This window comes from Desmodus rotundus, chromosome 8 (assembly GCF_022682495.2).
Source record: "Desmodus rotundus isolate HL8 chromosome 8, HLdesRot8A.1, whole genome shotgun sequence".
Lineage (NCBI taxonomy): Eukaryota > Metazoa > Chordata > Mammalia > Chiroptera > Phyllostomidae > Desmodus > Desmodus rotundus.
Window position 1 is genome coordinate 77106032 of NC_071394.1, and position 22002 is coordinate 77128033.

At 42.5% G+C, this 22002-nt stretch overlaps 1 protein-coding gene across 1 annotated transcript in view; it reads left to right on the forward strand.

Moving 5' to 3' along the window:
• Nucleotides 1–22002, forward strand: part of LRIG1 (leucine rich repeats and immunoglobulin like domains 1) — a 102831-nt gene that overhangs the window by 21689 nt on the left and 59140 nt on the right. Inside the window, exon 2 of the mRNA XM_024556617.3 lies at nucleotides 15374–15445. Coding sequence (XP_024412385.2) covers nucleotides 15374–15445 — 72 coding nt within the window. The remainder of the gene's footprint in view (nucleotides 1–15373; nucleotides 15446–22002) is intronic.

Consider the following 22002-nt stretch of genomic DNA (forward strand, 5'->3'; position numbering starts at 1 on the left):
TCCTTTGGCAGCCACACCTTTCCCTCCCTCAGTACCTTTGCCTATACTCTCGCCACTGTGCCCTTGCCACTGTGCCTCTTCTGCCTGACTTTATCCTTCTGGTCGCAGGTTAAACATTTCCTCAGAGGGGTTTTCCCAGAGCACCAAGTCAGGGTGGCCGCTGCCTTCTTCCAGGAGAGTCTTGGGGACATGGCTCTGATTCCTTGCTCAGTGCCTGTGTCCTTTCCTGGTTGTAAATTCAGTGAGGATGGAGACTACCTTACTGCAATGTGGTCCTGGATGGAGTCCAGTGCCACTCCTGGCACATGGAAGGTATTTAATAAGCATTTTGTGTTCATTAATTTCCTAACCAATTGTGGGTGACCATTGGCTTTTCTGCTGTGTTGTATGGTCCCAGGCATTGTTTCCTGTGTCCAATACATCTGCCTACACATACCTGTAGAAGTAACCACAGATTGGCCATCCAAACCTCTGGTCTTCTGGGACTGCTTATTATCTGCCCAGTGGGGGTTAATTGGATGCCTTTTAAGGACCAGCTACATGCACTGAAATTAGTTTATTAAAAACAAAAACTAAAAAATGGACCCATCTGCATTTATTTCAAATGCCATGGTAACAATTTCCAGAAAGCCCTTTCAAAGGCAGGATATAGAAGGTGTAGAGATGATGGAGGTGATAGGATCTCCCTTGAGATGTGTAGTGGTTAATGTGTAACCTCTTTAATAAGGCTGCATGTGGCCTTGCCGCTATCACAGGTTCATAAACCCATGCTGTGGAGCATGGCTTTGCAGATAACTCATACTCCAAGGTTTAATTTCCTTTGGTTGAAAACAAGCACCACCACCAACTGGTAATCCTTCTCTCTTGCAACCAGTTGGACAAACCCAAATAGTGGCTGGAGAAGACTTCCATTGATCCCCTCTTCCTTAGCCCATTCTTAGCATGCATATAGTTTTAGAGAGAGAGAAGTTAAGTGAGATCAAGAAACAGGCGAAGAGCAGAAGGGTGGAGGGGAGAGGGAATTTAGGCCCTCTGTTTCTGGGGCGAGGGGTGACTGAGGTGGAGAGGCATGTCTTCCTCATGTGGGCAAGACAGTGTGGTTTGAGATCCAGGCAGCTTGCTTCTTGGATGAATGCTGTTTCCATCGTACCTATAGTTCCTTTGTGCACTGGTGCCTTTGGGGATTGTCCGTGTAGAGGGAACGGATCAGGAATGAGAGAGCATGATTATAATAAAAATCTTACCAGCAAATTAGAATAATTTTGCTGTCTTAGAATTGCCTAACTGTTCCATAGGAGAAAAAAAAATAATTGCTGGAATTTGGATAGCATAAAATCCAGAGGCTAGGTGACTTGGGTAGTAGTATATCGGGCTTAACAAATAACATTTTGAAGTGCTACCTTCCCCTAATGGCAACAGAAGCAATCAGTTAAATAAACCAGCTGTTAAGTAAGAGCAAGAACAGAAGTGTTTGCACAAACCACCTTTAAATTTTCTGATCCTTGATGAATGTCAGTTGGTTTGTGAATTATTAACTTCAGTGTGCGTGAGGAAATATTGACTGCTTAAGTGTTGTGTATATTTTTATGTAAGAAAAAATAAAACTGACCACACCCTCAGCTGCTGTACTTGCCTGCTTTCACTCAGCAGGCGGATTTAAAGCAGAGGTAGGAATGCCGGTCCCTCACAGACCACATGTGCACCATATATCATAGCTCATCGTGTGCCATTGCATTCTGCTTAGGAAGGAAGCGAAGTAATTTGCGGCCTATTGGCAGATACAAGTGTGATGATCCTTACCAGGCTGCATGGTGTATCCAGAATCCGAAATGAGGAGTTTGGTAGGGATGCCTATCTAGTTGGGAAGAATTGTGAGTTATGGGATCAGAAAAGTAGATTTAGTGAAGCGTAGGAAGCTGGCTGAAGAATTACTTTCCATCAGCTTTGCAAGAGGACTTTAAAGTAGGTTCTTTAATTTGTTACTGGGGAGAAGGCCATCTTTCTTTATAGCCTCAATTTCCTAGGCATGAAAACCTTACATTGGCCTCCTAAGCAGGCCACCACAGGCTATCCCCTTGGAAGAAGCCAACATAACCCACTGAGTGGGCTGCATTTCAGCACCCAGGGCAAAAGGGACTGAGGACTTTGAGTGATGGCAAGAGACCTGGAGGAATCCACTTGTGCCCCTGGTTTCCTTTGACCTCTCTTCAGAGGTCCCAGGGGCCTCCTAAAGTTTATATTAATGGACTAATTATCTCTAATGACTTTTAACCTGGGGAGGGAAATTGCATAGAGGCCTTTATTTGGAGGGAGGGAGAGACTGAGGGAGGAAGACTACGTAAAGGGTGACGGAGGAGGGAGTTTGGGAGAATTGGAGCTGGTGAAATGTCTGTTGAATAGCAAGTGTCCATCTGAGCTTCACACAACTTTGGGTATTGGTTGCTGGATTAACCCTGTTCTGTGAGCAAGTCATAGTTAGAAATGCCTGGGCATGGTGCTGGGGGTTCAGTTACTTTACTGCAAGGTCTGAGCTTTGGTCATTTCCAGTGCAGACAACATGCATGCCATAGGAAGGGAGAAAGCAGGAGCCTAATTCCCTTCCCCGTCTTGTTCTTGTCATTGGGTTCATGCCACTTGATATTGACAGTTCTGTGTTATGTGGTCCACTTTATTCTCAAGCCACCAGGATTATTGCTGACATAGACCGTGGGCCCCACAGCCAGACTCCTGTACAGAATGGAAGAAAAGATATTCAAGCTGTAAATGAATCTGTTTTGGGGCTTTTTAGTGGCAAATTATGTGTATGAGTGAATTGAAAAAGTGCCTGGTTTATACCATCATGAATGTCTGGACCTTAGGTAAATATCGACCCCAGCAATGTGACAGGCCTACCATTTGTCTCATGCCCCTAGGAATGAAAGAGTTTTTCTGAGGTGCTGGGACCTTATAAACCACCCTGACGAGTTTGTGCAGGTACCTTCTGGAGTAGCTTTTTGAGTTTGAGAGTGAGTGGTTTTCTCTTTGTTTTAGTGCAAGCTTAAACCTAACCAAATCCCAGCCTGCTTTGGTTTATCAATCCCAATTCAGTTTGCTGCAGGTAAATGCCTTTGCCAGCACAGTTTTGCAGAGTCATGCTTGTGTGGTCATGCGGACCAGACCTGGGGTTGGAGCTCCTTTGTTTGCTTTGATAGTATTTCAGAACTGAGTGTGGGAGGTTGGGGAGAAAGAAAAGCCAGCCTGTGGGTTTTAGCTGGAGTCAGACCTGAATGCCGTATCGAGCCAACTACGTCCCACCCTGAACCATACTTTGATCCCCTGTATCTCTGGGCTTAGTATTCACCTGCCCTTTAATTGAAGAGGGTTTATGATGCCAGTTCTGTTAGTGTGAAGTATGCAGGAACAAGTCAAACTTTCTTCTCCCTTCAAGCTAGTGTGCTTATTAGAAGGAAGTCCTGATGGACTTACTTGACTCGAGCACTCTGAGCAGAAATTGTAACCAACTAGTTTCATCACAGTGCCTTTGACAAGGACTGATGGTGGAAGCTGTGGACAGGGGTGGGTGGTGGGTTATGTGTTCATCAGATAAAGTGCTAGGCAAAGAAGTGCTAGCTTTTCATAAGGAAGCTGCCATGATGTAGCTGAGCTCTTCTGATGTCTGAGTTTGGTGTGACCCATGGATGGGCCTTGATTTCCTACGGAGGTGGGAAGTAGAAGGCTCTTGTCTCTCTTGGCGTACAAAGAGGGTGTGGAGTACCTAGAAATCCGTGTGGTGTTGCTGAGGTCTGTGCACCCTGTAACTGAGACTCCAAAAGAAGTCACTTACGATTGAGTTTTATAGAGCTTTTAATTACTTTTGCTGGTGTTTACTTTAAAAACTGAGTGACATACTGTAGGTACCTGTATTTGGTTAACGTATAGTTTAGCAAGTAGAATTTGCTGCTAGGATCCACCCTTTAAGATGCATCTTTGCAAGTAAATGACCTGGAACTGCAAACTCTCAAGAGATAGGGGGTGTGTGTGTGTGTGTGTGTGTGTGTGAGAGAGAGAGAGAGAGAGAGAGAGAGAGAGAGAGAGAGAGAGAGAGAGGGAGAGAGGGAGAGGGAGAGAGGACAAGACAAGACCAAACTCTTTGGGATGTCCTGGCCCTGGGTGAAGGTAGATGTGGAAAAGTTGAGACATCATTTTGAAAGGACTTGGTAAATGTTTTTGTTTTGTTTGTTTGTTTTAAGGAAGAAATGAACATATATTGTGGCTCAGTCATTTTCATGGCCAGTTTTCCATTTGACATAGTACAATTTTAATCTGTTCAACGATGGAGGTGACATGCATCTTCTGATTCTTTGTGCTTATAATTTCAGGAAAAAGGAGGTTCCATGTTGTGATAGCAGAGAGCAGTCTGTGAGGTAATGCATACTGAAATACTCTGGTTTTGCACCTTGACTTAGTGCCTCTTCAGCCATTTAAATAACCAGAACCAGAGAAGTGGCCGTAGCCATGGCCCTTTTAAAACAGTGGAGGCAAGCTTTTAAGTTACAGTGTTTCATGACATCTCCTATCATAGGAAGAAAAATGTTGCCTTTTGGCTTTAGCTAGGTATTTGATGACACAGAAACTTTAAAACCCAATGGAAAAGTTGACAGAACGAAATCATGGGTCAATAAGCTAGTGAATAACATCAGGGCCTTAACTGTTAGCCAGAAGGCTAACCTTTTTAAAACTGTGCGTTTTCTTTAAAAAATACCTAGAGACACCTGTGTGCCTTCCTGTAACAGACCAAATGTATTCTTGAAAAATTGTGGGTAAAATTCAGTTTTGGAATTGAGTTTTCATAGCAGGGATCTGTTCTGTGTATTTGAGTGATCTTCATTTTTGAGTGTTGAGGTAGCTAGGAAAGGAAGGTAAGATAAACCTAGGAGGTAATATTTAGTGTTTGAAACCGAGAAGATGATATTGAAAACATGTGAGAACATTTGAAGGAATCTTGCACTTGATATATTAAAATGCAGAGTATTTTTGTGCCAGCTTCCTAGATTTCAGATGCTTGGGCTTCATGTAGGCGCACAGATGTTAGAGAGTGGTGAGTAGTGGGTGTGATTTCAGTTGGAAAAATGAAAGATGAATGTAAGTCCCTAGAAGCTGACAGGGGACACCAGCACATACCTCTAGGAACCCCAGGCTTCCCAGGACGGATTTTGCTTATGAGCAGATCTAGCCTGGGAAGGTAATTACACCCACTTGTGTCATTTGTCCCTTAAAATTTTTTGTGTGGGGGGAAGGGAGGGAAGAGATGCCGATAACACTGAGGTAAGCTTTTGTTTGTACAGATGTATTTGCTTAAAAAAAGCACTTACATTTCCTTCTTCTCCCCTGTAAAGGACAACTAAGCAACTTACTATATATATCGCTCTTTTGTAACACAAAAGTGTGTTTGCCTAAAACTGTCCCTCTAAACACTTTCTTTAACAACGACAACCCCTGATCATTACACATCCAGAACTGAGTTAATGCAGTTTTTTTAATTCTTTAGCATACATTTCTGTAACATGAGATTTGCATACTATTATTTTCATCGATTGGATTACGTTAGAAAGTGAATTGTTGAAAATGAGGGTTAAAAAAGCCTCAAAATGGCTTGATCCTTTACTGGTTATAGTAAACATCTAGATGAGAGTGTTAGAATGGTGTATAAGGACTCAGAGGGGCAGGGTGGGGGTGGTTGTTTGTTTTTAATATTTTAATGTGTGTCTGCACTCAAGGGAAGTGATGCCCTATTGGAGGGTTCATTTCTCAGAATCCAGCATCGCTGGTGTAGTTTCCTTACCCCTTTATTCAGTGAAATCCTTGGTTGCCCTTGTGCTGGAAAGACAGGCTTGGGATTTGGCCACCCTGTTCTTGTGACCAGGAGTAGTTTTTATGGGGCTGTGTTAAAATAGTTATTTTCCCCTCCTATAGCGATGTTCCTCTCAGTGCTTTTAATTGTGGGCATAGAGTGTGTGAAATCACATTGTGAGATGGAGAATCCTTTCAGTGTGTTGGGACAGGAAATTGATCACAGTATCACTGATGGTTGGCACCTGTACCATCTTCTACACAAATTCTGTTGGGTGACACGTTCAGTATTCGTAAGATATTGTTACTCTGCAGCTTTTGTATGTAAATCCAAAGTTAATGAATTTTAAAGCTGCGTCATTCTTTTAATAAACACCCTTTATTTCACAGTGGCGGTTTTACGGGAGGCCAATCTCCACATGGACATTTATAGGGGCAGAGCGGGGTGGATGGAGGTGTTGAGAAAGGAAAACATTATTCTGTGAGCAGAGGTGCACTGATGGACTTTACAAAGCACTTGGTGAACCGAGGATTCCAAATTTATCCCTCACTTCCTGTCCTGTTGGCCTGGCTTGTTTTAACTGCTACAGAAGCGAGAGTCACTCTTTCCTGCTTTAATAGAGCGAGGTTTTCAGTTAGGGGGATCCTTCTTCACTCTTTCACTGAAGAAACTCCAGCCTCTCAGTGTGTCCCTAGAGGTGAGCACAGGTTCCTGCTGCACTTTCCATCCCCTCCAGGTCATGAATGATAAACCCTCTGCTCTCTGCTCTCACTGAAGTGCCTTGTTTCTCAGGACAGGACATGGGGCCTTTTGGGCAAGAGACTGCTCCCAGGAACCACGTCCCCTCGGTTCTGCATAATGGCCAGGCCTTCAGGTCAAGGTGAGCTGTGTGCTAGATGGTGTCTGGCAAGGGCGAAAGGGTCCCGTTGTGGGAGTGATGAGTCTGGAAAGTCCTGGGGGGTCCAACCTACAGCTGGCAGGCTGCATGCAGCCCAAAATGGCTGTGAATGTGGTCCAACATAAAATCATAAATTTACTTAAAACTTTATGAGATGTTTTTGTGATTATGTGTTGCAATGTATTTAATATGTGGCCCAAGACAACTCTTGTTCTTCCAGTGTGGCCCAGAGACGCCAAAAGGTTGGACACCTCTATGAGCTTGAGGACTTTGAAATGGCAGGTTTGTGATCCCTTTTTAGAGATGATAAAGTACAGAATAGGTGACCAGACCACTGACCCCCTGCTCTCCCTGCTCATTCCCAAGTCTCCCACAAAGCCACTTCTCTAACAGTCATACCAGTTGGTGCCTGTAGGTATCTCCTCCATGCTGAGGTGGTCATGGTGGTGTTCCCTTGTGGCAGGCCTGTGGGAAGGTTAGCCTGTGGCCACCAACTGTTACCTGTGCAGACTCCCCACCAACTGCAGAGCTGCTATGGCTCCAGTGCCTCCTAATTAAATTAATTCATCTTTAGGGGTTAATGATGCATGTACCATATTTAATGAGAGACTATTACCGGGAATTTGTGGGCTCCCCTGGACCACCCCACAACCAAGCGTGAGAGTGCCTAAATAACAAAATTACATCACACCCAATTGCTTTGTCTTTCTTTAGTCAACATTTTAGCTTGCTAGGAAAAATAAATCCTAGAATATCCTATCTTAAGGGATGTTATAGAAAGCAAATGCTGATGGCTTTCAGTGGTAGGCCTCTGGACTGTTATAGCCACAGTTTTAAGTAGTTGAACTGGGAGATATTCTGTTTCTGTGGAAAGCAACTTTAATGGGTCAGAAGATTAACATTTATGAGGGGCCTGGCACTGAGACTTAACTGACTGGTAGGCCATGGATCTGACAACACACGCCTCTGGATACTCTTCTTGACTTAGCCCTAAAACTGCTTGTGTCTTGCCCCTCTCCTTTCTAGGAAGTCCTAACTTCTTAAGGTTTTGTTTTTGTTTTTGTTTGTTTTGTTTAAAAACCTTTACGTCTTATTTAATATTTGTAGCCTTATTTTCTGGTACTCTTCCTCAAAAACCATGTTCTGTTCCTACTTTTCTTCCATTTCTAGCCAAGGTTTTGTGTTTTTCTGAGACATCTTTCTTATCACAACTGATCTTACCTGCTCTGAACACCATCTGGACTCAGTGGTGTCCATGCCAGGAATGCCAAACTTGGAAGTGTCCAGGGACCGCACAGATGCTGCAGCTGAGTAGAGAGGGCCTGATGGGCCAGTATGTGGAGAGGTCTGGGGTCCCCCCAGAGTGCTTGCAAAATGGCTGCTGCCATCAGAAATGCTGCCCCGGTGATTACTTTCAAGAGAAACTGAAACTTTTTTTTTTTTTTTTTGTGAAAATCTTAGGTTTCTCCAGACACTGTTCAGTCCCAAACAAACAAATTTCCCTAAAGCCCAGCTTTGGCCCAAGAGCCACCAATTTGCCACTCCTGGCCTGCCACTCACAGATGCTTGACATATTAAATCCTTTGGCTGTCGTGATTTGGTCCAGAGGCTTATCTGAACGTAAGCTGTAAACTTATGGTCACGGACTAGATCTTATCCTGATTTTTATCAGAACTTAGTACAGTATATACATTGTAGAAAAACCCTCAATTACTGCTTGTTGAATTTGACAGCTGTTGGGAGCTAAAGGACAAAACTTAGACCTGTATTCAAATTAACCATGGGCTGGGGTAAGGCGTGTGAACTATAAAGGTAGAGGTGCACTTTGAGATCCATGGGATTACGGAAGCAGGCAAGGTGACTGCTCTTAGATAACGTTTTAAGTGTAAGGATTCAGAGGCCCACACTGATTTCTATAGCTGATTTTAAGGAGTAAAAGTAGGCAGTGACTCTGGAGTCCTTATGTGGCTGGTGTGTACTGTCTCTTCTCTTGAGTTGTTTGTATGCCTCATTTGCATAGAGAATTATGTATGAAATATTTTCAAAAATTGTAGTAACTATGATTTATTACTGACTTCTTAAATATAACTGACCAAAAGCTTACGCAATGAGCTGTATGTATTTAGTTAATATCTGAGTGATTTTTGCCTTTTATTATTTGCAGAAAGTGTTTCTTTTTCTAAGCCTCAGTTTAAGGAGTATGTTGCTTGCCCAGCTGACTGAAGAGAGATGGCAGCATGCTCAGAACCTTCTCCTGAGTGAGAGTCTGGGCTGAGGAGGCCAGAGGGATGATTCCAGTTTAATGTACAATTGTGTTCTTAATATAAGCCTTTTATGTGCATTATTAGGCTGTTGTGGTGCTTATTGATAAGGGGGAAACATTGCAATAGAAAAACAAAAAGACCATCTGATATTCTAGATGTTAAAAGAAATCTCTTATTCTCATAAAACCTTATAATGTGGGTCTGTGGAACATAATGTGATGATTTTATTGGGACTTGATGTATGTTGCACATAATTCCTCAGAAGGTAAAATTCAGCAGAAAGAGCCTTCAAAGCATAAGGGATTCAATAACTTTTACAGAATTATATGTTCTTCCTCATTCACACCCCTTGAAATTTGAAAGAACTAAGCAGGTGACTCCTTTTTAAAATGGGTGGCAAACAATGCAGTTTCTGAGGTTAAAAAGAGATGTCCATCTGGACATCAGAGAGACAAGAAGTTGCTGGGCTAGTCCTGGGCCACCTCAGTAGTGCTCAATAGTTGGGTCATTGGATTGTTTCACACTTTTCTTTCCAGCTGTATTACTCAGATTAGCAGGCATCTGAAAGCTTAAAAATATGCTAAGTGTGGTGACATTTAGGAGTCCGGACAAGGCTGAGTAATGGGAAATATCCTGGCCTGGAAACCAAAGTATGGAAACCTCCTTCCCTAGGGAATGCTTGTCATAGATTTAGGGCCAATTCTTTCCACTCTGAATTATGATTCCTGTTACTGTTGAAAACATAACCCCGTGCTGTGCCACCCTTCTCAGTGAGATGTTTTGTCTGTATTAGTGACCCTGATTTTTAGGATGAGTGCTAATTATGTTGTCCAAGGACACTGGGGTTATTTCCTCACTACAACTTACTCAAAGACAAATGGAACTTTTTATCCCTCAGCTTCCAAGGAGTCAATGAATTACTGTTTGCCAGCCTTGAATAGCCTTTGCCAAGTTTATAATATGTGGTTCTGATTGTAATCCAGGAAGATACGGGTCAGATTATGTAAATACTGATTAAGCCTATAAAGTTACACTCAGAGGGCATTTTAAAAAAAAAATTAAGAATGTCTTCTTAGTGAACTGTTGGGATGGTTAAGAACTTTGATGCTCCTGAAAGATGTGGGCTAATATCCATGTTCATCCCCTACCACATTTTTAAACAAAGCTCTTGAATTCTTGAGAAATTCAAATTTATTGTTAAAATCCAAAGTACTCATATAGGTGCCATTTCACTTTAAATACAGGGTCTGGCAGAAGTAAGGCCTGCTTAAGTGTGGTTGGTAGGGTAATAATATGGGTGTAATAGTTTATAGTTTTAATTTCCTTCACCTAAAATGTCATATGGTGTGCTTAAGTGTGCTATTGTTATGTTACAGAATCACATACTTATAATTATGTAATAAAAGATTTTGTAATAAAAAAGGGGCGTTACTTGTGTTGGACCCGGTATTTGTTAATGATTTCATGACTTAGAAATAGTTGTTGGTCACCCCATGACTCAGATACAGCACAGTTTGCTAGACATTTCAGTGATGACGGAGGTGCTCTTTGCATTGTGCAGTAGGCTAGTCACTCCCACATACGGCTATTGAACACTTTTGAATCCTTAATTTTATATAATCTTAATTAGTTTAAATACAAACATGGGTAGCTGTAGCTAGTGACTGCTGAATTGGACAGCACAGGGTTACATAATGGTGAGGATTTCTCAGCGATTCAAAGCCTTAGCTCTCCTAGTTCTGTGGGTTTGGGGTAGGAGCCTTGTTAGGAAAAATGATCAGCAGGCAGATTGTGTCGTGCACTGTTAAACAGTTTGCTTTTCAGACACAGATAAAACCTGGATAAAACTTGAGCTGTTCTCAGCAGAGGTGCCTCTTGTGTGTGCTGCAAAGGGTGGGCCAACGGTCATCTTTCAGCAGATTAGCTGAAAGAATATCTGTGTTTGGGCTCAATTGTTCAAAGATTTGTGCACCCTTTGTACAAGAACAGGGAAAATTTGTGTTATGACAATGGCTGACAAAATGTTTAATGAAAGCTGCAATTGGCAGTAACTAAATTCCCTGAGGTTTCTTTTCACTCCTCTTTGCTACTGAAAGGTGCAGAAATGCTTTGGACAGCATCTGTCCTGCTGACAGATGAGTTGTTTTGACAGGAGAATCTGAAAACTTCAACTTGAGACACATTCAGATGTCCAGCTGGGTAAGGGTGATTGTGTTTGTAGAAATAAGTGAGATGCTTTAGATTTGTGTGCATATCAGCTGCCACCTGAAAGAAAGTCCTCATTAAAGGTTTTTCATTAATTAACCATTTAATTATCATTGAGCACAAAGATGAGAATTCATATCCCTCTCTGTACAGTACTTGGGCTGAATAAATGTAGTTCCTTAATCATTGAAAAATGAATGTCAGTAAGTATACCAGTCAAAGGGTTAAAAAAAACTTTATTTAAAATTCTGCTGGAAAAATTAAGCCATGTGAATAGCAGCATGATTCACAATACCGAAAAGATGGGGACAATCCAAATGCCCATCAACTATTGAACGGACACACATGTTGACACACAGAGGCGTGTTACTCAGCCCTGAAAGGAATTCTCTCATGTGCTACAATGTGGGTGAACCTTGAGGACATCACGTGAAAGAAGCCAGACATGAAAGGACAAATATTGTATGCTTTCACTTATAGGAAGTTTCTAGAGTTGTCACATTTTATAGAGACAGAACGTAGAGTTGGTGGTTGCCAGGCCTTGGGTTGGGAGGTAGGGGAAGATGGGGAGTTAGTGTTTTCAGGTGCTGAATTTCAGGGAGAAGATGAAAAAGTTCTAGTGATGGATGATGGTGATGGTTGCACAACAGTGTGAATGTGTATTGAATTGTATGCTTAAAAATGATTAAGATGGTAAATTTTATGTTATCTATATTTTACCACAATAAAAAAAGTTATGCTTAGCAGTGTGTCTCCCTGAAATGAGCAAACAAGAAGATGTCTCTGAGGATTTTACTTAAGAATATGTTCATGTGGGAGAATACAGTAAATATTTTCCCCATTTCCTGGTAAAGCAGTTGACGATCAACAGCTTGTCCCAGATTGCAGGACTAATCACTCCTTAGACTTAAAAGCTCTGGCTAAGACGTAGAAGCTGTTCCAGGGAACCTGAGCTTCAGTCTCTGTCTTTTCTCTGTAACTGCTGTAGATGCTCCCAGGGGAGAATTACCCTTTAGAGCCAGTCTGCTCAACCCTCATTTGTTGGTATGTGGATTTTGATTGAATGTTGAAATATTACCACATCCAGGCTGACCCAGTGAGAGCTTTAAATTTCCACTGACAAATACTGGGTTAGCCAAAAAGTTATTTGTTTTTTTTCATAAGATGGCTGTAGTAGTGCTTAGTGTTCTTTACTTCATGTGAAACAATTTTGTTAGGTTGTATTATGACAGCTGTCATATCAACATGCATTAAAAAAAACCCAAAATTGGTAAATTTTGTGTAGCCATTTTAATATTGAAGACGTAAGAAAATAAGCAACATTTTGGTCATATTATGCTTTATTATTTTAAGAAAGGTAAAAAGTCAACTGAAATGAAAAAAAAAAATTGTGCATGTATGGAGAAGGTGCTGTGACTGATCAAATGAGTCAAAATTGGTTTGTGAGATTTGATGCTGGAGATTCCTCACTGGATGATGCTCCGTGGTCAGGTAGACCAGTTGAAGTTGAAAGCAATCAAATTGAGACATTAATTGAGAACAGTGAGTGTTATACCATGCGGGAGATAGCCGACATACTCAAAATATCCAAATCAATAAATTTATTGGTGAAAATGAAAAATATGTCTTCTGTTTTACAGAAAAAATAATACAGACTTTTTGGCTGACCCAGGATATTCAACTTCATTTCTACTTACTGGGATCTCAGTGTTAGGTCCTGATACTGTTTGGCTTCTTCTTAAGACCAGCTTATGGAAGACCCTTTTCAAAGTAGCCTTAAGTGGTTTCATTCAAGATAGTTTAAAATGAGGCTGCCAGTTAATTGCCTAAGACCCAGATTCCATGATCCCAGCTCCACCCCTGGCTACATATATAAGCCTGAAACAAGTCATTTACTTTGAACCTAAAGCCACAAGAGTCAGTGGTCTAGATGAGAGGTTGAAAACTGGGGGGTCCTCAAGACAGATGCAGTCTGCAGATTCGTATTGCTTGGCCCATCCAGGGTTACTTTAAAAAAAAAAAAAAGAATTGGAAAGATTTCATGTAAGAATTCAGAGTTTGAGCTTCCTTGACAGGAGAAGACTGGTCTGCTCTGGCCTGGCTTCTGGAGACACAGGAGCAGATGCCCATTAGATGGGCGGGCAGGCAGGCACTCCTGTGTTGGCCTCACCCACACCTGCAGGGTGACCATCCACATTCCTTGCCTGCCTTCCAGGCTCTTGTCTTTGTGGTGTCTGAGTCTTTCTCTCATGTCTCCTCCAGCTCAACACCTTCCATTACCTATGTTGATATGAATGTATAGTCAGTGTAAACTCACAGTATCTCTAGAGCCAGAAACAATATTTCAATTCTCCCTTTTAAGAAAATGTGCTCAAACTAGACAATTTCAGTCTATCTGGTCCTTTTTCTGATGTGGCTAAATTCTCTCCATTTGTACATTTTCTTTTCTGAGTCTAACCTGTTGATTTCTATGTGCCTCAAAGTGCAGACAGGCTCACACTGACTTCGGCAATGTGGTTTTAAAAATTACCATCCTCAATTTTTTGTAGTAACATAATTTCTGCACAAATTGCTTTTTATTTAGGCTATACCCTGAATACAGATAGACTATTAAGTGCAAGTGTAGTTTGACTTTTACTTAGATGAATGTCTTCAGTTGGCAGTGAAATGACTGTCAGCTGTAGGTTAGTGTTGACTGGAACATCTCTGGAGTAAGTTTAAAAGGTAGTTGCCACTTATGTGACATTGTGCCCTTAAGAGCTAGACTTCAAACTCATGATTAGTAGCACTGTTAATTGGCAGTAATGTCAGTGAAATTAATAGCTGAAGTGAAAATTGTTAACCTCTTGGGCTTCCTCAGGGCTGGGATATATTTTGGGGGCAACGAGCACAGTCAGTGTGCAAGAAGTTAGGGCCCACTTGGACCACATCTGTGTGTATTCTGTTCCTGTGAATGAGTTGGCCTAGCCTGGGCCGAGGGTGTCATCTGAGGAGATCACCTGACTGCACAGTCCCTGGATAGCCGAGGGTGCTGGGGCGAGGGGTGTAATTCTGAGTAATTTTGACAGAGGTGTCATCTCCAGAAAGCCGCTCGTGTGTTTCGCTTTCACTACCTTTGGTTAACACAACCATGAATTTCTTCTCTCCTGTGTGATTTATCACTCCTAATATTTGTTCACTGATAGTAGGAAGGCCGTGTTCATAGTATAGCTTTGTGATTAGAGTCTTAATAGTGCTCACTTTCTCAACAGACCCTTCAACTATGATTAGATATGTGAGTGATTTTTACTCTTAAGTTCTTGTTCTGACAGGATTTCTCAACTTCTGAGTATTATTACTGATACTTAGGGTTGGATAATTGTTTGTCCTTAGGGCTGTTTTCCTGCAAAGGTGTCAAACTCATTTTCACCAGGGGCCACATCAGCCTTGCGGTTGCCTTCAAAGGGCCACGTGTCATTTTACCTCCTTAACAGTTAAGGAGTAGTTACATTCATACAGTCCTAAAGTTATTTCAGGCCTTTGAAGGCAACCACGAGGCTGATGTGGCCCCCAGTGAAAATGAGTTTGACACCCCTGCATTATAGGATGTTAGCAGTGTCCTGGCCTCCACCCACCAGATGTCAGTAGCTACTCATCCCTTTCCCTACAGTTATGACAACTAAAAATGTCTCCAGACATTGCCAAATGTCATCACTGATTGAGAACCACTGATTTTTAGACAATGAAGGGTTAGTCCCCCACCCCACTCCTTTTCTGTATTCCTGCTTGACGTTGTTTGATGCTTTAGTAAGACATTAATTAAAAAGTGTCTTTTAGAATAGCGTGGGACTTGATATGGTGTGAAACCTTCAGAACAGGACACTCTAATGTAGGTAGAGGGCTGACTTACCTTAGAGTTTCTTTCAAGTTGCTTAGTGCTGAAATGGTATTGATTAAAATTCATTTGAGTTCAGCAGTCCTCAGGTGATTTGAGATTTTCACAGTGACTTGTTTATGGATGCAAGTGCCAGGAGGTATGTCTGTAAATCTCAGTGTTAGTAAGGTTACTTAAAATAATGCATGAATTAGGGCAATCATTATTTTGGTTGGGGCAGGGAATAGAAATTTCCTGAATGTTGGGTGTTTTGAAATGTTGATTCAACTGTTGTTGTTGTTTTTTTTCTCTCCCCTTACCAGAAACCTGAGTTACAACAAACTTTCTGAGATTGACCCCTCGGGTTTTGAGGACTTGCCGAATCTACAGGAAGTGTGAGTGCTTTCCCCCAAACCCCTGGGGAATTGGAGGGATGGAGAGCTCCCGGGAAAACCCTTTCCTAGTGCAGGAGCATCACCCCTGGATCACCAGTCTAAGCTTGTTAGAAGGAACATTTGTGTTCACGTTGTGGGTGACACATGCACTGCTCACTCAGTGGTCCCTCATTGCAGCCCATCTCTTCTTCCTCGGCCTCAGCGATGGGTGTGTTATAGACAGGTAGGTATGGACTTACTGGAAATCCTAGGAACATGGTAGGTATAGCAGAATCCCCTCCCTTGTGGGAAGTCCTGTGGACCAGCTAGGTTAACACACCTGGCTGGTACTTCCCACAGTTCCCAGGGAACCAGCCCCACCCTACTGTTTCCCAGGAAGCAAAGGTACAAAAGAACGGACAGTAAAGGTTTATATTTCCTATCCCATCTCCAAACAGAGCTAGGCATTGCTTCCTTTGGAACCCAAGTTGGCTTCCTTTGCAGTGTCCCTTAAATCAGGCCTCAACCTTTCCTTCTTTTCCATGTAAAGAATTCTGCTTTTAAAATGGATGTTAGGATTATCAGGAATATTATTTCCACAGAGACTTTAGGACACTTTACCATAGATCAGACACCCCATAGATCAGGGGTGTCAAACTCATTTTCACCAGGGGCCACATCGCCTCGTGGTTTCCTCCAAAGGGCCGAATATAATTTTCAGACTGTATAAATGTAACTACTCCTTAACAGTTAAGGGAGAGCTCAGCACTGCCACCGGATAGAACCAAGGTGCCAGGCCCGATAAAACAAGGTGGAGGGCGGGATTCGGCCCGTGGGCCTTGCGTTTGCCACCTGTGCCATAGATCATGTACACCTACTGCAGAAAATTTGAAAACTATAGAAATATGTAAAGACAAATAAATTAAGATCACCACTATTATCACCCAGACAAAACCGTTGTGAACACTTCGTGGAAAACATGTATCTCTACACATACAATTTTGGGATCAGACTGTAGGTAACAGCAATCAGCGTAGCACCCAGCTAAGCCATTGGTGAATACTACCTCGTTTGATCCTCGCATTGACACTATGATTCATATCAATTATTTTCATTACAATAATTTCCCCCACTTTACAGAAGAGGAAACGGAAGCTAGGAGAAGGTGGGTACACTTATGCAGTGTTACACGGTTGGTAGACCTGAGAGTTGAACTAAGTCCATGATTCCAAATCTTAAGCATTTAACCCTGAAGCTGCACTGCCCTAGGTTCCCACATCCCTTATCTTAACATACAGCATTCAACTGAAGATTTTTTAAACACAGAGAATCCAGTGTTTACCAACCTGTATCACTCTTTCTACACCAGTCTATTCTTTCTACGTACAGCGTATTTCCTCTTACTCCTCTAGACCTCTTTTCCAAACCCATACAGTCCTCCAAGTTAAGCCTCTTTTCTCCCCTCACAGCTTGGCTTTCTCCCTCCCCTGAGCTCCTGTTGCACGTATAGGCTAGATGAGGCCTGAGCCCATCCCGTGCTGCTTCTCTTTCGGGTAGGACTTCTCTCCTGTCTCTACTAACGCCCTCAGGAAGGTTGACCATGGCTAGTCATTGTGCTAAGTACTGCACTCCTTACGGTCACTCATACTTTTTTCAGATACTTGAGGGAACCAAGGTGTGGAGAATTGGCCAGAACTGCATGGCTTGTGAGTGGTAGACCTGAGCCTGCATCCCCAATCTCACTCCTGTCAAGTGTCCTCTATGGCAGTACGACCTTCCTGAGTGTGGGAGATGTAAGGGCAAGGCTTGCATTGTTTGGATACAACACAGTGTAGTGGGAAAAACACACTCTGTGGTAGCACAGACCTGGGTTGAGGTCTGGTTCTGTCCCTTATGGGACTCTGTCCTTGGACAAGTTACTTAGTGCCTCGGTGCCTTCCTTCGCTCTTCTACAGAGTGGACATAATAACACATTATTATTATTGCTATAATTGTTAATTGGACATGACACCCAGGCCTTGTACATGGGAATGACTCACTAAAGGTTATTTCTCTTTTCTTCTAGTACTTTCTAATTGCATAGCCACCCAGGCTGGGTATATTGTTAAAAAACAAATCCTTGAAGGCTGATAAGGTTGAATCTTTTCCCACTGTGACTGCCTGTAGTCCCTGGTGTCACACTGTGGGGTGAGGGTGAGACGAATTCCCTGGTGCCTAGAGTAGTAGAACTTGCCACTGATAGGAAGTCTAAAACCGGGTGGACGCAGAAAAAGGCTGTCCAGAGTGGGGGGTGGGGAAGGATATTGAAGAAAAAAATTATAGTTGACACACAGCTGCTTCTAAATTAACTGGGCTCAGGTTTTCCCAGGACCTTTCAGTTCTTCTGAACCCTGCAGAGCCATGCGAGTCTGGAAACCTCAGCAAGGGGAACCGCAGGCCGGCAAGCAGCAGGCGGTGGTATTTTAGTGGTGGTTTTATTTCAGAGGCTGGGACCACAGAACATTGTGGGCTGGTTGGAGAGGAGCGAGCCGATGGAGGCCCCTGGAGGATACGAGGACATTTGTGCAGCTGCTGCCAGGCCCCACGAGCTTCACTGCCCACAGCTCTGAGGAAAGCCCACCAGGAGGGCCTCTAGCCAGGGTCCTGGATGCCCAGGCTCCTCTATTAATAAGAGAGGCTATTTATACCGTCCTCTTTAAAAACCGCCCTGGGATCATGTTACTGATGCTTGGCCCAAGAATGCTTAGTGTGGGTGCTGCCGTGTGCTTCCCAGGGCCATTGACCTAAAATGTTCCTGCAGGCGGCGAAGAAGCCTGAGCAGGCCCTGCCTGTGGGTATTTATGGCTCACCCTCTGTGTCTCAAGCCTGTGCTTCCTTGTGTATGTGTGCGTGTGTGTGATGTTGCTTAAGGGAGGCCTGGAATAACGAGGGGTGTCATTTTGAGCCACCACTTTTTGGCTGTGAGTTACCACCACCTGCTAAGCATTTACTCTGTGTCCGGCTATATCCTAAACTGTTAGGTTTAATTATTTAAGCTGGATCCTGCCAAAAAACTATGAAGTTGGTACTTACGTTATTTACATTTTTTGGAAGAGGAAACTGAGGCACAGTAAGGTTAAGTGACGTGCTGAAAGCCCTTCTATGGGTAAAGGGTAGGATTGGGGTTGAACGCACCCAAGTGTATCTGATTTAAAAATCTGAGATATAAACTCCCCTCCTCATAATTCCTAGTGCTCTGGAACCGTGCCTCGGTTTCTTCTTTTAAGGCAGGGTGATCATTTAGTTCAGTACCTTCCTCGAAGGTTGACGTGTCATTCGTTGAGACACTTACATGTAGAGCCCTCACCCTGGCACAGAGGAAACATTTGCTCTTACTATTATTGCTTCTGATGGGAGTATCACTGCACTAAAACGTCTGTATCTGGCCATCTGGTATACAAACCCTATGTCATAAAGTCTTGCCAGTTACTTAGTATGCCCTATTCTCAAGTACCTGAAAGCGCTAATAATAATGGTTATTGATTAAGTGGCCCTAACTCCGAAGCCTGTGCTCCTACTTACTCATTATGGATGAGTTGCTCCCTTTTAAGAAACAAAACTAACCAAAGTCCCAGCTCCCTGCCCAACTTTGACTATTATTAATTGCAGCTCTCTTTGTGTTTGGAAACAACTGAAGTGTCTAGGAACAGCAGAATGGCTGAATAAATTATGGTTCAAGTATACTGTTCATGCCAGCAGAGGAGTACTCTGCAGCAGGTTAAAAGAATTATGGAAAACTTTAAGATGTTATTACTAAGGGAAAAATAGTGTAACAAAACAGTCTGTATGAGACACAAGCATTTGTGTAAAAGAACAACATGTGCATTTCTAGTAGCTGGCACCTTGGAGGCAGACCAGAGGTCCAAAGTGCAAGAAAGCTTTATTTTTCACTGTATATTCCTGGTATTCTCCTTTGAAAGGCTTTGAAAATTTTACTGTGTGCTAGTTATCAGCTAACCAGCAAACAAACAAACAAACAAACAAATAAATAAGGCAAACAAAAGCCCTAAAGCTCTGTAACCCTAAATTATTCCTTGGGTTTGTTTTTTATTGTTTGTTAAAGCCTAATTTGATTGGGTAATAATAAAGTACTCCGAAGTGGCTTTTTTATTTTTAACATTTTGCACTTTGCAAAATGTAAAAACTTCCTTTAATTATGCCAAGTAAATGGAAGTTTCAGAGAGAGCCGAGGGCCCTTAAGGCTGAACTGGGCAAGGCCCATGTCCAGGCTCTTCCCTGGGTTCATTTGGTCTGTGCTGCCCATTTATTTTATTCACACCTCTTCCAGATCAGGTGGTCCACAGTTCTGACTCATGATCTGTTGTGCCAGGCACTTCTTGGTCAGGAATCGCCAGGAAAAGATTCAGTTATAGAAGCCAGACATCGAAAGGATTTTTAGGGTCTTGGATGGAAGCAGATATGGGGGGAGTGTGAAGGGTAGATTTCATTAAATCTAAGCCTTAAATTCCTGCCATTTTCTTACTTGTGGAGACCGCAAACTTCCCCAGAGCCCTTTCCTTCCAGCTCTGGTTGCACTATTTTTGACCAGTCTCTATTTCAGTCTGGCAAGTTGGTAATGTCGCAGAGCCAGTTTGGCCTCCACTGCCTGCTGAGGACAGTATTCTTGTTTCAGCAGGGAATGGGGCAAACAAAGAAAGCCATACTGTGGAGCTAACAGACGTACATTTAGCTAGCAGTTCTTTTTTCATAGACTGTGATCTAGAAAGAACTCGCCGTGCAATCCTCCTCTGTGCTCCACCTGTCCTCTCTGTAAATTGAGTAGCCATGTGCAGAGCCTGTGATTTCTGCCTCCACCTATTGATTTGGGGCTGCCACTCCAGACAAAATGCCCTGTTTGTCTTGAGTACTAGTTCACTGCACCCGCACTCTCCACTTCCAGCAGTTTTGTCAAGACTTGAACTGTTATTAATGATGCCCCTTTTGCTTATTCATTGATTTCTCTGAACTTGGGTGGAGTAGCTTGTCATGTATGCAGGAGGGCTGGCCTGAGACCAAGCTCATTTAGCAAAAGTTCCCCTGCAGAGAAGTCCATACTGTGTGTTTCAGGTTTAAAGTCAAATCAGATCCTAAGCAGGCTGAAACACAGCTACCTAGGGGTAGGAGCTTTGCACTTGCAGGCCTTTCCTCTTGTTGGTCTCTTGACTTGCCATTGCCCTTGGGTTCAGCTCTCATCTATAACTCTGGGGTAGTGACGTGAAGTGAAACTTGAGTTAGAGAGCTTACCTTTAAGTCAGGGAACATAGTAGTATCTGGTACCTAACTCAGGATTGTGATGATGAAATTATGTAATGTATGTTGAGTGATTACTGTAGTTGTAAAGAAATAGAGGGTGGTGGTTAGATTCTAGAAGAATCTAGACTTCGGGGCTAGATTCCTAGGGCCACTGCCACTTACTGCTGGTACCCATCATCAAACTATTTAACCTGTCAGTATTTCAGTGTCCTTATTGGTACATGGAAGCGTTCTTGGGTTCTACCCTCTAGGGGTCTAAAGGTGAGTTAATATTGATTTGGCCAAAAAGTCTGAATGGTTTTTTCTGTGAAAGAAAAGATACATTTTTCATTTTCACCAATAACTTTATTGCTTTGGATATTTTGAGTATGTTGGCCATCTGGTGTTCTCGATGTCTGGGATTGATCACTGTCAACTTCAACTGGTCTACCCAACCGTGGAGCATCACCCAGCAAGAAATCTCCAGCACAAAACTTTGCAAACCACTTTTGACACATTTGATCAGTCACAGCACCTTCTCCCTACACTGCACAAATCATGTTTCGTATTTCAGTTCTGTTTTACCTTTCTTGAAATAATAAAGCATAATATGCTAAAAATGTGTATTTTCTTCCATCTTCAGTATGAAAATGGCTACACAAAAATTCACCAATTTTGATAAGTTTTTTTAAAAAATATACACTCATAGGACAGCTGACACAATACAACCTAACAAAATTGTTTCAAATGAAGTTAAAGACAACTAAGTACTACTAGAGCTATCTTACAGAAAAAAACGAAACAAATGTTTTGGCCAACCTGGTACATTGAAAAGCTCTCAGAGTTGTGCCTGACATAATAATAAGCCCTCAGTGAGTTGGCTGGTGCTATTAAATTATTACTATTACCACCATCATCTGTGTTTTAGAATAAATCTGTAGGAAATGAAGAGTTCTTAAGCAAGCTTGCTCTGATAAGATCTGAGGGTCTTTTTTTAGTAGTAATACATTGATGGTACTATGAAAATTTATTAGTTGATTCAGACTGAGGTAGAGTGTTCAGTATCTCTGTACCAAGATGTGAAATGTATCACTGCACGGCTGGAGGGAAAAGGTGAAGCAGAAACAATCTGATTTAGGGGAAGTCAGATAAGAGACTGTTAAAGTAATTAATTGTCTATTTCAGCACACAAACAAGAGGCTTTAAGTGGAGAAAGGATTTGCCACATGATAAGGATCTGCTTTCTCTCTGTCGGAGAGGCTGCAGTCACAAAGCTGTGAAACAGACATTCTGTGTCCTTTGGCCCA